The sequence below is a fragment of the Neomonachus schauinslandi genome, chromosome 3 (genome assembly GCF_002201575.2).
Source record: "Neomonachus schauinslandi chromosome 3, ASM220157v2, whole genome shotgun sequence".
In the NCBI taxonomy this organism is placed as follows: Eukaryota; Metazoa; Chordata; class Mammalia; order Carnivora; family Phocidae; genus Neomonachus; species Neomonachus schauinslandi.
Genome location: NC_058405.1, coordinates 58965400 through 58980106, shown reverse-complemented (window position 1 = coordinate 58980106; position 14707 = coordinate 58965400). Strand labels below are relative to the sequence as shown.

Here is a 14707-nt window from a genome sequence, read left to right as displayed (position 1 = left end):
AAGCAGACTCAACACCCAGTGTGGAGTCTGACATGGGGCTTGATCTCATGATCCTGAGATCATGACCTGAGCTGAAATCAAGAGTCAGTGACTGAACCACTCAGGCACCCCTAAAGATATATATATTTTTAAGATTTTATTTATTTGACAGAGAGAGACACAGTGAGAGAAGGAACATAAGCAGGGGGAGTGGGAGAGGGAGAAGCAGGCTTCATACTTAGCAGGGAGGCCGATGTGGGGCTTGATCCCAGGACCCCAGGATCATGACCTGAGCCGAAGGCAGATGCTTAACAACTGAGCCACTCAGGCGCCCCTAAAGATATTTTTTTAATGTGTTTTTTCCTATGCACTGATGGACTTTAAGAAAAAAAGTGATTCTCATCCTGCCTTAGTATTAACTTGCATTGGTCCTCTAGTGCAGAAAAAAAAGGTGTAGAAAAAAAAGTTTAATAAAATAATAGTTTAAGTTATAATACAAGGCTACTACCTGGCTAATTGGAAAATAATTATCCCTCTTTAATTATCAAGGTAAAGAAAGGTTTAAAAGCTGATAGTTGATAAGAGCTATAATTCCAGATTAAAAATTAAGTTTTACAAATTAAGAATTTCTGATTTTTCCTAGGTAATTTCTTTGTATGAGGCATATAAATCCATACTAACAAATATGAATAAAATAAGTGTATATAAGCATAATTAGAAATAAGACTTACTGAAAAAACATAGAGATTTTAAAATTAATCATTAGATAAGGGAGGAAAGGGGAAATAACCCCTCTTAAGAAAACAGTATCCAATCTTTTGTTTGAGGACACAGCACATATTTACAGTTATACACAAGCAAGGAAAATGAAAGTAATTAGTGGTTTGGGCAGTCCAGGTTGGATCTGGGATAGCTTGTTTTGATTTCAACACCAAGTCCTTTTGTTTCTCCCAGTCTCAATATTCTTTTTAAAATCAATACTAACATGAAACTTTATTACTAGGAAGCTTTTAATCCTTTGCATTTCCCAACAATGTCAGTTACAGAACTCCTCAATTACTTAGTTACAAATATTGCTCACCACTGGCAAACATATACTTTTATTTTGATAAATTCATTACATTTCAAATGAACTATATAAAAATACGAAATTATAATATTCAATATTTCTATTGATGAAATTATTACCAAAAAAACCCAAAACCCAATTTACTTTCTATTACTGAGAAATAAATTGTTTAAGGAAAAAAAAAAAACAACATTTAGAATTAGTTCCTCTTACCACCTCCTGAATTTAAAATTAAAAGCCTCTTTCTTGTAAAACTAGTATAATCTCTTGAGTGTGCTGATGCCAAGTGCTATTGAAAAATACTGAGAAATGCTGTTTTCTTAAAGAATCTACTCTAAAAACTATACATTAGCTACTGAAATTGAGAATACTTTTGATAAAAGTTTTCTTTAAAACAGACTGATGATGGTGGGCTGCATTTTCAGAGATTTAAAACCTTAAGGCTCCAAATATGACACTTAAAATTATTATAATCTGTTAACAATATTTAGCAGTATTAATTAAAATCCAGTAAAGTACTTCCTCAACATTTTAGGAAACTGGAGATAGACTAAGATTTATAGGAGAGTGACTCTGATAAAACAACTTTTTAATTTTTTTCTTCTTAGTTCTGGTACATTATCTTTGATCAATTCCTTCTAAAATGAATTTGTTTACAGTTACAAGATTGATGGTCTAATAATAATCTAGAAATAAAAAACTTTTACACCAACTTATCTATGCCCCAATATACTTTTCTAGTATTGTTTTTCTCACAAAGTGGGTTTGTAGTAGTTTGGAGTCTTAGAATTTCTTGAAGAAGAGATACATTTGTTCATTCTTTCCATAGGAGAGTCAGAAAAATGTGCATTTCCTATCTCTGGATGGGTAGGACTTTTTATTTAATAAGGAAACTCATTTATGTAATTTACCAGTATAGATCTTACATTTTATTTTACATTATCTTTAGGTAATCTGACATACTTAAGTCAATTAAGCCTGCTTCAAGTCAAGAAAATAACAAAATAGGGGGTGCCTGGGTGGCTCAGATGGTTAAGTGTCTGCCTTTGGCTCAGGTCATGATCCCAGGGTCCTGGGATGGAGCCCCACATTGGGCTCCTGGCTCAGCAGGAAGCCCGCTTCTCCCTCTCCCTCTGCCTCTCCCCCTGTTCATGCTCTCTCTATCTCTGTGTCCCAAATGAATAAATAACATCTTTAAAAAAAAAAAAAAAAAAGAACAGAATATTCAAGATTGGGATTAGAAATGCACATACCCTTTATCAATGTTGAATTGTTACTTATGGTTGCTTCATTCACTAGAATCATTGCTTGGATGTATTCTGTTAAGGAAAGGAAAAAAGCATGAAAACAATCATTAGCAGCATCACTTTCATTTATGGTGCCAGCTACTGTGCTAAACAATTTACATACTGTATCTTATTTAATCTTCATTAACTCCTCTGAGAGGTTCTTATGATTACCATAATTAGAAACAGAAATTGAGGCTTAGAGGTTTGACTATTCCAAGAGCACCTAGGTGTTTAAGCTGGTTAAGCATCCGACTCTTGATTTCAGTTCAGGTCATAATCTCAGGGCTGTGAGATCAAGCCGTGTGTTGGGCTCTGCGTTGGCATGGAGCCTGCTTAAGATTCTCTCCCTCCCTCTCCCTCTACCCCTCCCTGACCCTCTCTTTCCCTCTCAAAACAAAACAACACACACACACACCTCAAAAAACATATTTATTCCAGGTAATTCAGCAAGGAGGTGGTAGAACTGGATTCAAAACTAGATATATCTGACTCATGAAACGAATGAGAAGGAATATTAAAATGAAAAACAATACCATTTTTTGGACAAGCAAACAAAAGATTAATGTCATATGAACATCCAAAACGTATTAAGAATGGTCCAAAAGAAAATTTGCTTGAAAATCTTATGTCCTGAAGGAAAGAAGGAGGTTTCTACATAAAAATCGAATCTTACGTTCTACAACCAACCAGGGTTGAAAACAAAGAAATAGAAAAAATGAAAACTTGGCTGACTGAACTGACTGCTTGATGTAGAATGCAAGTTCTGCTTTCAGAAGACTAGTAGGAGAAGTTCTGTTTAAAGCAGGCCAAATATAGTTATATGTACTTTCATATTTTAAAAGACATTAGGTGTCTCTGAGTGATGGGATGATGGATAATTTTTGTTACATTTTTCTATACGCACTAAATGTTGTACAATGAACAGATATTACTTTTGAAATACCCATCACCTTTCAAAAAGGGTTACAAAGAGAAAGAAAAGATAAAATGGGTGGGCAGATAAAGTAGCCTGAGAGAAAAAGAGATAAATTCAGTAGCTGTTAGTCAAAGTAATCATCTTCACCCACTTTTACAAAGTGTCTGTAGTATATGGTAAAAGCAAGTTTTTATAGAAGCAGAGCACAAACACAAAGGAAACAGAATGCATGGTAGGCTCTTAGAAAACAAAAGAAACTATTTGACTTTTAAAACGAAGAATATTGGAAATAGAACTATACTGTATTGTCAGTGGGTAATATTTAGCATTAAATGTCTTGAAAGTTTTTTGTGCTTCACACCTTTATTTGTGGCGGACCCATCTTTGATCTTTTGTTTCAGTGATTGCAGCACATTTTGCACTTGTTCAAATATGAAGTCCACTTTTCCATCATCTTCCAGCTCCATCCAGAAAGTTTTTGCATCACCTAAAATAAAAATAAGTGAATAGCTTAAGAGCTCAACAGAAACAGACTGTAAGCTCCCCAAGGCACATGTTACAGAGAATCCACTTGGTTTCTAAATAACATCAAGATTTAATTGGTCTATCATTTACCTTGAGAAAAAGATTTTGGTCATTGTTTCTTTATTAAGAACTAGAAACAAAGAATATGACCTAAGTATTTCGCTTATTTCTGCTAACATAAAAATACGTTGAAAACTTTAGTGGTACTACTTCTGGTGTCCCTGTCAGACATAAGGAATGGCTTCATTCTAGGGCAGTGGTAGATCTATGTATAGACACATAAACATTTAAAAAGTTTCAGGGATATAACCTCCACTGAATATGGAAGTGGATGGTTTTAGAATGAAACATCTCAACAATTGCTAAAATAACTAAATGTCCAACAATATTTTTTAAAATGTCTTCTATATTTTTAAAATAATTATATGAAGCAAAATAATGTTTAAACTTTTTATAGGCAGCTATATAGATGAGCCAATATTTCAGATGTCCAGCAAGTGAACACCTTAAACAAAAATTCCAAAGATAGGTGCCCAGCTTGGTAGAGAATGCAACTCTTGATCTTGGGGTCACGAGTTTGAGCCACATGCTGGGGGTAGAGTTTACTTAAAAAAATTTCCTAGAGGAAATAATTCTTTCAAAGCTGAAAACAGAAATATGAAAAAGACAATTAAAATAAGTTGGCAAAAGCAAATCTCTATACCATGTTTAAAAGTAACAAAAATACCTAAAATGTTAAATTTATGTTAAAATATTAAATGTTAAAATATATAAAATGTTCAAAATTAATTAATAGGGCCTTAAACAAAAGAGGGACATAGTAATTATTGTACTTTAGAAAGATCACTTGAGAAGCCATTAAGAGGATTAATAAGCAGAGAGCCTAGTAAGTTTACAAAAAATACATTTTCCTTAATAAAAGTTAAACCCAGAACCTCTAAGTTTGGCAGTGGGGTGAAAATCTTCACAAAAGGCTTAGGCCTCCTAGTCCCATATCTCCCTGGCAAAGTCACCTTACCCAAAGGGGATCTCTGGCTAATTAGGGATTCTGCCACCACAGTAGCCTCAAAAGGGGTGTTGCTTCCCTGTTAACACTCTGGCCCAATGCCTAGAACATAAGACCAAGCCTACTTTTAACTCCCCATAGCATAGCTCAGACGAGGTTTCAAGATTTGAAATAAATGCAATGTGACAGGACAAAAGTGATGAGGAACAATGCTTTAGAGGTGGAGGGACCATGACATGGAGAGCCTTTCATGCCATGCTAAGCAACTCCATTTTTATATGAAAGAACATGGGAGCCACTCAAAAAGTTTAAGCATTCTTATGATGTGATTAGTTTCTTGGAAAGGTCACTCAGGTGGCAGTGGAAGAGGGGGGAGTCAAGAATGATTTTTAATTTTCTGACTTGGGCAACCACATGCATAGTAATGGTATTCATTGAGATAGGAAATAAAGATAGGGAACAAGTGAGAAATTTAAGTAGGGCAAGTACACTGGGTACACAGGCTCCAGAGTAAGATCTGGTCCAATTACACGAATTTTGGAGTCAACGGCATGCAAATGCTTGAAGTCACAGAGTAGATGTGATCAGGGAGAATGTGTACAATGAGAAGAGGGTCTTCTGTACATAAAGGATGAGTGTAAGAAAAGAGAATCATGGAGACCAAGAAGGAGCAAACAGATGGAAGGAAAACCCAGGAGAATAGCATATCAGGGGTCAATGGAAAAACAGAAGTGGTGATTAACAATCTGGGCTTTAGAATTCAGATGCATTTGTATTTGAATCCCACACTGCCAGTTTAAGCTATATGACCGTATGTATGAAATGGGAATAATAGCATCTACCTCATGGAATTGATGCACGGATAAGCATGTGGCCTTTAGCAAGAAATTACTATACATAAAAGAGTATATATATATATATGTATATATATATATGTATGTATATATATATATGGTGTGTATATATATAGTAAATATATATTTTTAGTAAAATTACTATATATATAATTTAACAGGGAATATAGTCTTAAACAAAAGAAATCTCTAACTGTGGAATTTTAGATATTATTCAGCTAAGTGGGCAAGTATTTTTTGAAAGACCTTCCCAGAATCCTTAAAATCATTAAGTTTTTCACTGACAGATAACCGAAAAAATCATTGCTTTTAGACAAAACTATTTGTGAAGGCACTTAATTTGTTGTTACCATGTTTCTTTTCATGAATATGAATCAATACTCCATACCAGGGATTTATCTTTATTTGAGGTGGATATCTAGATGGGAAGGATTTTGAAAGGTACTTAGAAATAGCTTCTGATAGCATTATAATCTGGGACCATATACAACTCTCACATGGCCTAAGAAAACAAGCAGTGATGCTGAAAAACCACAATCAGGGTTTAACTGAATTTTTGTTTCTCAGTGGTTACATTTTAAACTGTGTTTGAAATGTCAACACATGATACCAAATTATTCTGACAGGAAATACTTAAGACAACTTATTTGACAACTGAACAGGGTAAATTATTAGTTTTGGAATGGATTAATGAAGAGGACACTGGGAATATAATTTAAGAAAATAAAGCCAATCAGAAAATACTGAAACTATCTGCCTGTACAATAAATGAATGTATTTAAGCAATTCATATTTATTTGTTCTGAGTTTTTAATATTGTTCTTTATGGTATCATTATTTCATACTGCTAGGTTTAATTTTCATTTAAATGGTTCTTTTTCCTCATGTCTTCCCTCATTTTTCACTGTCTTTTTGCTACAGAAATTTTGAACCACAGTAATATTAAGAAAAAAGGTAACCAATTTATCTGAAAAATGAGATTAACAGATCCAGTTAATAACTTTTTTGAACAAAGAGGTTAAATGAATATCACAAAGAAACAATTGAGTCATTTTCATTTCAACTGTAGACCATCTAGATGGTTATTACAATGTAAACAATTTCAGTTTCTTGCTTCTTTACTTTGTACTCTATGTATGTTCAGGGTTATAATCTGAAACAGTAAATATTTCAGTATATTTCACTAGAAAACATCAATAAGTACAGGAGTAGGTCCTTGAATTGAAAACCAAATCAGTATACTAATATTGCTACTTGCCTCTAGAAATGAAGAATACCATCTTATAACTCTACTGTTTGTCCCAACTTGCTCCCTTACTTAGCTCGATATGACTACTGCAAGAACATAATCACGAAGTGGGAAGTATAGCAGCTTTGTAAAAGAAGAAAGACAAAATTATATAGTTACACTGTATGTCTCCCAATCTCCCTTGATATACACTGTCTTTGTAAAGAGGCAATACTCAAGAATCACAGCTATAGGAGTTATTTATTAGCCAACTATTTTTGGAGTATTTACCAAATACATTGATAATAAGATACACACACACACACACCCCTTAAAGAGCTTCAGGGCATTGGTCTAGAGAATCTCTATGATCTCTTTGAGTCTGTGATCAGCAAAGTGTGGTCTATGAACCCCTGGGGTCCTCAGATCCCTTCAGACAATACGCTAGGTCAAACCATTTTAATAGTAATACTAAGACATTATTTGCTCCTTTTCTATAATGACATTGACTGATGGTATAAAAGCATTGCTGAGTAAAAGTATTTATGTCTTAACATGAATCAAGGGAGTGGCACCAAACTACCAGTTTTAAGTCTTCCCGTATACTACCAGTATATTCTTCATCATCAATTTCACTAAAGAATGTCCATGATAAAGCAATAAAATGATTACTACAGGATAATGGCTGTCTCAAGCAAAAGCACTAGTGAGATTGTTCGAGTTGTAGGCTAAACCAGCTTTTTTTTTTTTTTCATGGAAAACTATTTTTACTTAAAAGAACTACTAATAAAAATTATAGTTTCTTAGACTTGGGTGTTTGGCACACATTTTCTTGAAAAAACAAAGTGAGCCTACTACCCCCGGAAGTTCAATATTGACAGCGTTTGTTTATTGATAAAATTCACATTACCAAGTTAAAATTGGAAATTTGTAAGCCTTGTATGTGCCACAGTAAGCCTGATAGCTCCTCAGTAATTAATCACTCTTTGATGAGATTGGTAGCAATATTAATAAATGTGATTTTTAAATACTGTACGATGAAATGTGTCAACATCTGGAAAATCTGCATAATTCATTGAGCCAATATTTTCCAAGTGGCCAATGCATATTATAAAATCATAAAAGATCCATTCAATGTGCAAGACAGACCAATGGATTTTAATGTAACAGAACGTAAAAAAACTCACAGATATGCATTCAGATTTCATGCTACAACTGACCTTGAAGGAATAACTACTTGTTGAGTTTTGTAGTTGTATCAAAAAAAAGTACACAATTGTCTAAAAGGCTATTAAAATCTTCTTTTTCCAACTTTTTGTCTATGTGAAGCTTCATTTTCTTTATACATTTCAACCAAAGCAACATTTCACACCAGATTGAATGCAGAAGCAGATATGAGACTCCCTCTTCTAGTAAACTAACTATAAAAGAGATTTGTAAAGATGTAAAACAATATTATTCTAATTTTTTTGTTTTAGAAAAGTTATTGCTCACAAAAATGTAAATTATGTTAACATGTTTGGTTTATTATTTTTTGAAGCTTCTCAGTTTCAATTTCTAATACAGTAAATATGAAGAGATATTATCCTTATAAACTGAAACTGTTAGGGATTTTATTTTTTTTTTTATTTTTTATTTTTTTTTTTAAGATTTTATTTATTTGACAGAGAAAGACACAGCGAGAGAGGGAACACAAACGGGGAGTGGGAGAGGGAGAAGCAGACTCCCCGCCGAGCAGGGAGCCCGATGCGGGACCCGATCCCGGGACTCCAGGATCACGACCCGAGCCGAAGGCAGTCGCCCAACCAACTGAGCCACCCAGGCGCCCGAAACTGTTAGGGATTTTAAAGTTCTAAGAGTATAAAGTAGTCCTGAGACCAAAAGAAAGTTTGAGAACTACTGCCCTACATGAACAGTCCAGAGACCACTAGATCAACAGTATGATCTGTATAACTATCCATATATTACAAGTATGTTAAAGGGTAGTGAAATTTCAAAATATCATTTAAGAGGTCTAGGATCCCAGGAAAGAACACTGACCATGACAGGAACATCTAACTGTATTACAATTGTATACACAACCTCACTGAAGGGCTGGGTAGAAAGGTGCTAAGCTAAATAACTTTGGAAATAAGTAGTCTGCAAGACTAAAGGCAAAAGGAACTGTGTACAAGAACTGTAGCTTCCTACCTGGGAATAAATTTACATTTCTGATACAGCTACACACACACACACACAGGAATTGAGTGACTAAATAAATGGATAACAGATGGTGGGAGCCATGCTTCTCAATGTTGGAGAGATGTAGTAATGGATTAGAGTTGGGAACATCAGAATAAACTCATGTTTAGCTTAATATAGATACAAATGGTTACATATAGAGATATTTATAGATATGCCTATATATAGCTTAGCATACACATATATCCCTTGCTCTGTTAGCTAAAAGGGCCTACAAGCAAGGACAGCCCAGTAACAACTATCACCCCGATATGGGTTTCTGACACCATCCTCCATTAAAAGGGACCAGGGCTCATTCAAGAAATGACTGACTCTAGAACTGGGGCAGGAAATATACAAGATAAGCCTGCAGCATCTTACAGTACCAGAAAATAAGGAAGTGCTAAACAAAACAAAACAAAAACCCAGCTACATTGATACAGGTATGTCAAAGGGACACAGTCCCAACTGAAAGAGGGCTCCCAACAGCCAATCCTGGGACAATTTGAGTAACAAAATAAAACAGTACTGGACAGAAAACTGGATAGGGTAAAATAAGTACCCATGACTCCATACTGAAATAAATAAATGACTGAATATATACATAAATGGGAGAAAGGAGATATATAAATGGGAGAAAGGAGATAAATCTCCCTTGTAGAAGAATTCCAAATAATTAATGTAGACATTCCATTCTCAAAGAGGGGGAGCATAATCCCCACTCCTTGAATATGAGCTGCATATAGTGATTTCCTATCAAAGAGCACAATAGGGAAAGGAGAAAAAAAATGTAATTGACAGTGTAGAAACCACATAACACTATGTCAGCCAGATGATCAAGTTCAATATCAATAAGAGAGAAACCACATTGATAACACGTACCTTTGATATAATGTGGTAAAAATGGCACTTTTCCCCTATGGTCTTCTTCCCCAAAACCCATAACCCTGGTTTAATCATGAGAAAAAAAGTCAATCAATAATTCCAATAGAGGGGCATCCTACAAAATACTTGGGATACAAACTACTACAAAATAAAACACAAGCTAAGTCTGGGAAACTGGACATCCAAGAGGGCCCTACGGAGACATGATAAATAAATATAATGTGGGATCCTGGAACAGAAAAAGACATCAGGTAAGAACTACAGAAATATGAATAAACTATGGACTTTAGTTAATAATAATGTTTCATTAACTGTAACAAATGTACCAGCCAAATATAAGATGTTAATCATAAGTAAAACTGGACGTAGAAGATATGGGAACTTTCTGTACTACCCTTTCAATTTTTCTTTAAAAAGTAAATCTAAAAGTTTTCTAAAAAATAAAGTGTATTTTTTAAAAAGTACATTAAAGAAATGATTTAGTTTTACAGACACACAATTAATTATAAAGACTGTCAAAATTGTTGGCTACATGAGAATAAATCCTAAATTCCTTCAAATGTAGAATAGTCACTTGTAGTGAAAAACTTTAAAAATTCCACAATTCAGCTTCATTAAGTGGTCTATACACTTTTAAATATAATGTTTAACAATGGTTTCCAAACCTACCATTTTTTTCTCCCATCTTTTGGCGTCGTTCATAAACATAAAACTATTCAAAATTAACTTTATCAAAGGACTGAATCACTTTGATTGAAGAATATAACTGGAATCCAACTGGAATTCAGTGTGGTCTCTATGAAATTTGCAGTCCTCAGAGAAAATACATCATTATGCCATTCCAAACCCAATGTTCTTGGATGCTTGAATTTTCAAATAGTAACTTCAGTTGAAGAAACTTCCAAAAATAACCACTAGTCCAACCTGATGATGAGTCCATGCAACTTCATCAAGTGAATATTTATAGTTATATCAGATCATTGATAATATCTTTTTAAAAATAAAAACCAACTCCATCTTTTGGTCCATGGATGCATGAGACATTCTGTAAAAAAAACAATAAAGATTGGTACATATTTACAAAGAATAAAACATGTAAGAAAAAGAAGACTGTTCTAACAATAGCTCTTTTAAAATAGCATAGACTATTACAGAAACAAGAATACATATTAAATGGAAAAATATGTAAAATATCAAAATTAGGAAACTACAGAAGTTAAGAATCACCCATATTTAAAATATTGTTGTCTTTTTTTTAAAGATTTTATTTATTTATTTGACAGAGAGAGACACAGCGAGAGAGGGAACACAAGCAGGGGGAGTGAGAGAGGGAGAAGCAGGCTTCCCGCAGAGCAGGGAGCCTGATGAGGGGCTCGATCCCAGGACCCCGGGGATCATGACCTGAGCCAAAGGCAGATGCCCAACGACTGAGCCACCCAGGTGCCCCTAAAATATTGTTAATTCACATAAAATGTCCCCATTTTATAAATATTTTTTAAGTTTTATTTTTTATAAATACTTTATAAAAACTTTTATAATGGGGATAGTAACGCTAACTACCTCGAATGAAGAAGAGGCAATAATGACCAAGAATTTCTCAAAACTGGAAAACACATAAGCCAACTAAGGGTTCATTGGGTACCAAGCAAGATAAAATACACACTACTAGACAAACTGTGAATAAACTTTAGAATATCAAAAATAAAGACAAAGTCTTAGAAGTTTCCAGAAAATCTAGATTATCTAAAAGAAACACATATCAGACTGGCAATCAGACTTCTCATCAGAAATGCCAGATGCAATAAGTTAAGGCAAAGTAAGTCTGACCCCAGAATGCCTTTCAGCCAAGCTATCTTTCAATAGTGAAGGTTAAAAAAAGAGACTTTCATAGACATTCAAAAAGCCACTAAGGAATTCTCTGAAAGAAAGTACCCAAACTTCATGAAAAAAACTAACATACACAGAAGTACTGAGGTAAGAAGCAGTAATGAGCAAATGACTAAAACACATTAATGCTAAAGACAGATTAAAAATGGGTTTTAATAACAAATGAAAGAAAATGATAGAAAGAACCAGATGGTTGGGAGTCTGCCTTCGGCTCGGGTCATGATCCCAGGGTCCTGGGATCGAGCCCCACATCAGGCTCCTGGCTCAGCGGGGAGCCTGCTTCTCCCTCTCCCTCTGCCTCTCCCCCTGCTCATGCTCTCTCTCTTTCTCTGTATCTGTGTCTCTGTGTCTCAAATGAATAAATAAAATCTTAAAAAAACAAACAAACAAACAAACAGGGGAAATTATGTTCTTTTATAGAAGGGGATGGAAGGGGATTATTGCCAAGATAAGAGAAAGTAAAGCAGAAGTACCGTCAAGTTCTTCTTCATAGGGAGGGTATCAATACTAATTAAATTTAAATCTTGTTAGGAAACATATTTAAGAACTATGTTGCAAATGCAAAGGTAGTATATTTTAAAACACATGTAGAACAAAGAAAACTTGGGGCCAACCTCAATTAAAAAGAGAAATGGAAAAATAGGATATAAAAGATACAAAGAAAAGCATGGAAAATAAGATGACAAGAAAAAGGTCAAACTTAATAATCACAAAAAAGGTGAATGTGTTAATCTAATTTATTAAAGGGCTCTCAAAATGGATTGTAAGCAAAACCTAGCTATATTTTAAAATAAGAGACCCACTTAAATCACACAAAATGTCATCAAAAGGTTGAAATAACAGTATGTGAAAAAAGACATACCAGCAAATACAAGAAATGTTCATATCAAACGAAATAGAACTTAATATGAAAACCAATAGAAGAGACAAAGAGAAATATTTTACAATGACAGAATAATTCACACAAATATCTAATTGAAATTACTGACTTAATATCAAATAGGCTCAAGAAGTAGAAATTCCAATTAGAGGCAAAACTACAAAAATAAAAAGTTTAAACAACAGTTAAAGATCTTAGGAGAGCCACATGCCCCATATCCCCACCTCACTCCTATTATACCAGGTCTATTCAGTTTTATAGATGAATTCTACAGAACTTTCAAGGAACAGATAAATTCTATCATATACGAACTGTTCCAGGTCAGGAAAAATTTGGGAGCCACTCAACTTATTTTTTTTTTTTAGATTAGTATAACCATGACATGTAAGAAAAGAAACTCAAGGCCAAAAGCACATCTGTGCAAAAATAGTAAATAAAATATGCCGTAGAGTAAAAGTATATTACTAAAATAAGATTTATCCTGGGAATACCCCAAAAATTTAATATTGGAAAGTTTATCAATGTAAATTCCTACATTAACATATAAATGGAAAACCAACATTTCAGATGCAGGAAAAAAAAAAACAATTCAATAAAAGTCAGCAACTTTTCTGGAGGCTGGAAGATGAGGGACCCTTAACAAACTAGGAAGAGAACTTCTTTAACCTGATAAACTCTCTACTAAAACTTAGCAGCAAACATCATATCCAATGATGACACATTAGAAGCATTTTCATTAAAGTCAGGCACAGAGATTAGGAGACTTGCCACCACTCTTATTCGGTATTATACTGGAAGTCTTTGAGAAACGCGGTGAAATAAAAAAACACCTAAGGACTTAAAAAAAAAAAAAAGCAAGATCTATCTGTAGAATAAACAAACAAAAACATTAAATAAAGTTAAAAGCCAAGCAAAGAGCTGAGAGAAAATAAAGCTTGTGAACTTTGGTTGGGGAGGGGGTGGGGCAGGCTCAAAACTCAGTGCAGAGTTGGAAGTGGGGCTCGATCTCATGACCCTGAGATCATGACCTGAGCTGAAATCAAGAGTCAGATGCTTAACTGACTGAGCCACCCAGGCACCCTGACGCTGAAAAATTTTTTATAAAAATTATATAGGATACGCAGTATCCAGGGCACATAAAACTCTAAACCATTAAAAAAAAGATGACCCAATAGAAAAATGGGTAATTTTTTGAAGAAATTATAGAAATTTACATAAATTATAAGTTAATAAACATATGAATAGATACTGCAACCTTACTAGTAATCAGAGAATGAAAATTTTTTTAAAAATGAGTATTAATTTCATCCATCAGATGGACAAAAAGAAGACAGGATCTCGTGTTAGTCTAGACTGTAGGAAAATTGAACTCTCTATTTTTGGGATGTTTAAATTAGTAGAAGTATTTTGGAGGCAAATTTGGCAAGACCAATTAAAATTAAGAATGTTCATAACTTTGGGGCACCTGGGTGGCTCAGTCAGTTAAGCAACTGACTCTTGATTTCAGCTCGGGTCATGATCTTAGGGTTGTGAGTTCAAGCTCCTTGTCAGGCTCCCCGCTCAGCAGGGAGTCCTCTTGAGTTTCTCTCTCTCCCTCTGCCTCTCCCGCTAGTGCTATCTAAGTAAATAAATAAATCTTAAAAAAAAAAATAATGTTCAAAACTTAAAACCAAGCAATCCCACTTTTAGATAGATATATAGATATAGGTATATATCTATATATCCTTGAGAAATAGCACATGTGCACAAGAAAATACATACCAGGATTTCCCTGCAGCATTGTCTATAAGTTGAAAAACTGGGAACAACCAATGTCCATCAAAAAGAGAATGGCAAATAAAATGTGCTATACAGTACCTATCAAACAAAATAGAATTTAATATAAAAACCAATAAAAGAGACAAAAATAAATATTCTACATTAACAGAACAACTCAGCCATACACTGGAACACTATCCAGCAGGTATAA

The 14707-nt window shown here is 34.1% G+C and overlaps 1 protein-coding gene across 2 annotated transcripts in view; it reads right to left on the bottom strand.

Annotated features, from left to right (window-relative positions):
* The window catches only part of SETDB2 (SET domain bifurcated histone lysine methyltransferase 2), a 55968-nt gene that overhangs the window by 39616 nt on the left and 1645 nt on the right, over positions 1-14707 (bottom strand). The window contains exons 2-5 of one of the 2 annotated variants that reach the window (XM_044913556.1): positions 14500-14595; positions 10641-11016; positions 3615-3740; positions 2302-2367 (exon numbers count right to left, since the gene is read on the bottom strand). In XM_044913556.1, the coding sequence (XP_044769491.1) occupies positions 2302-2367; positions 3615-3740; positions 10641-10656 (208 nt within the window). In that variant the 5' untranslated portion in view covers positions 10657-11016; positions 14500-14595. Of the gene's footprint in view, positions 1-2301; positions 2368-3614; positions 3741-10640; positions 11017-14499; positions 14596-14707 lie in introns of those variants that run through there. The other variant, XM_044913557.1, reaches the window with a different exon arrangement.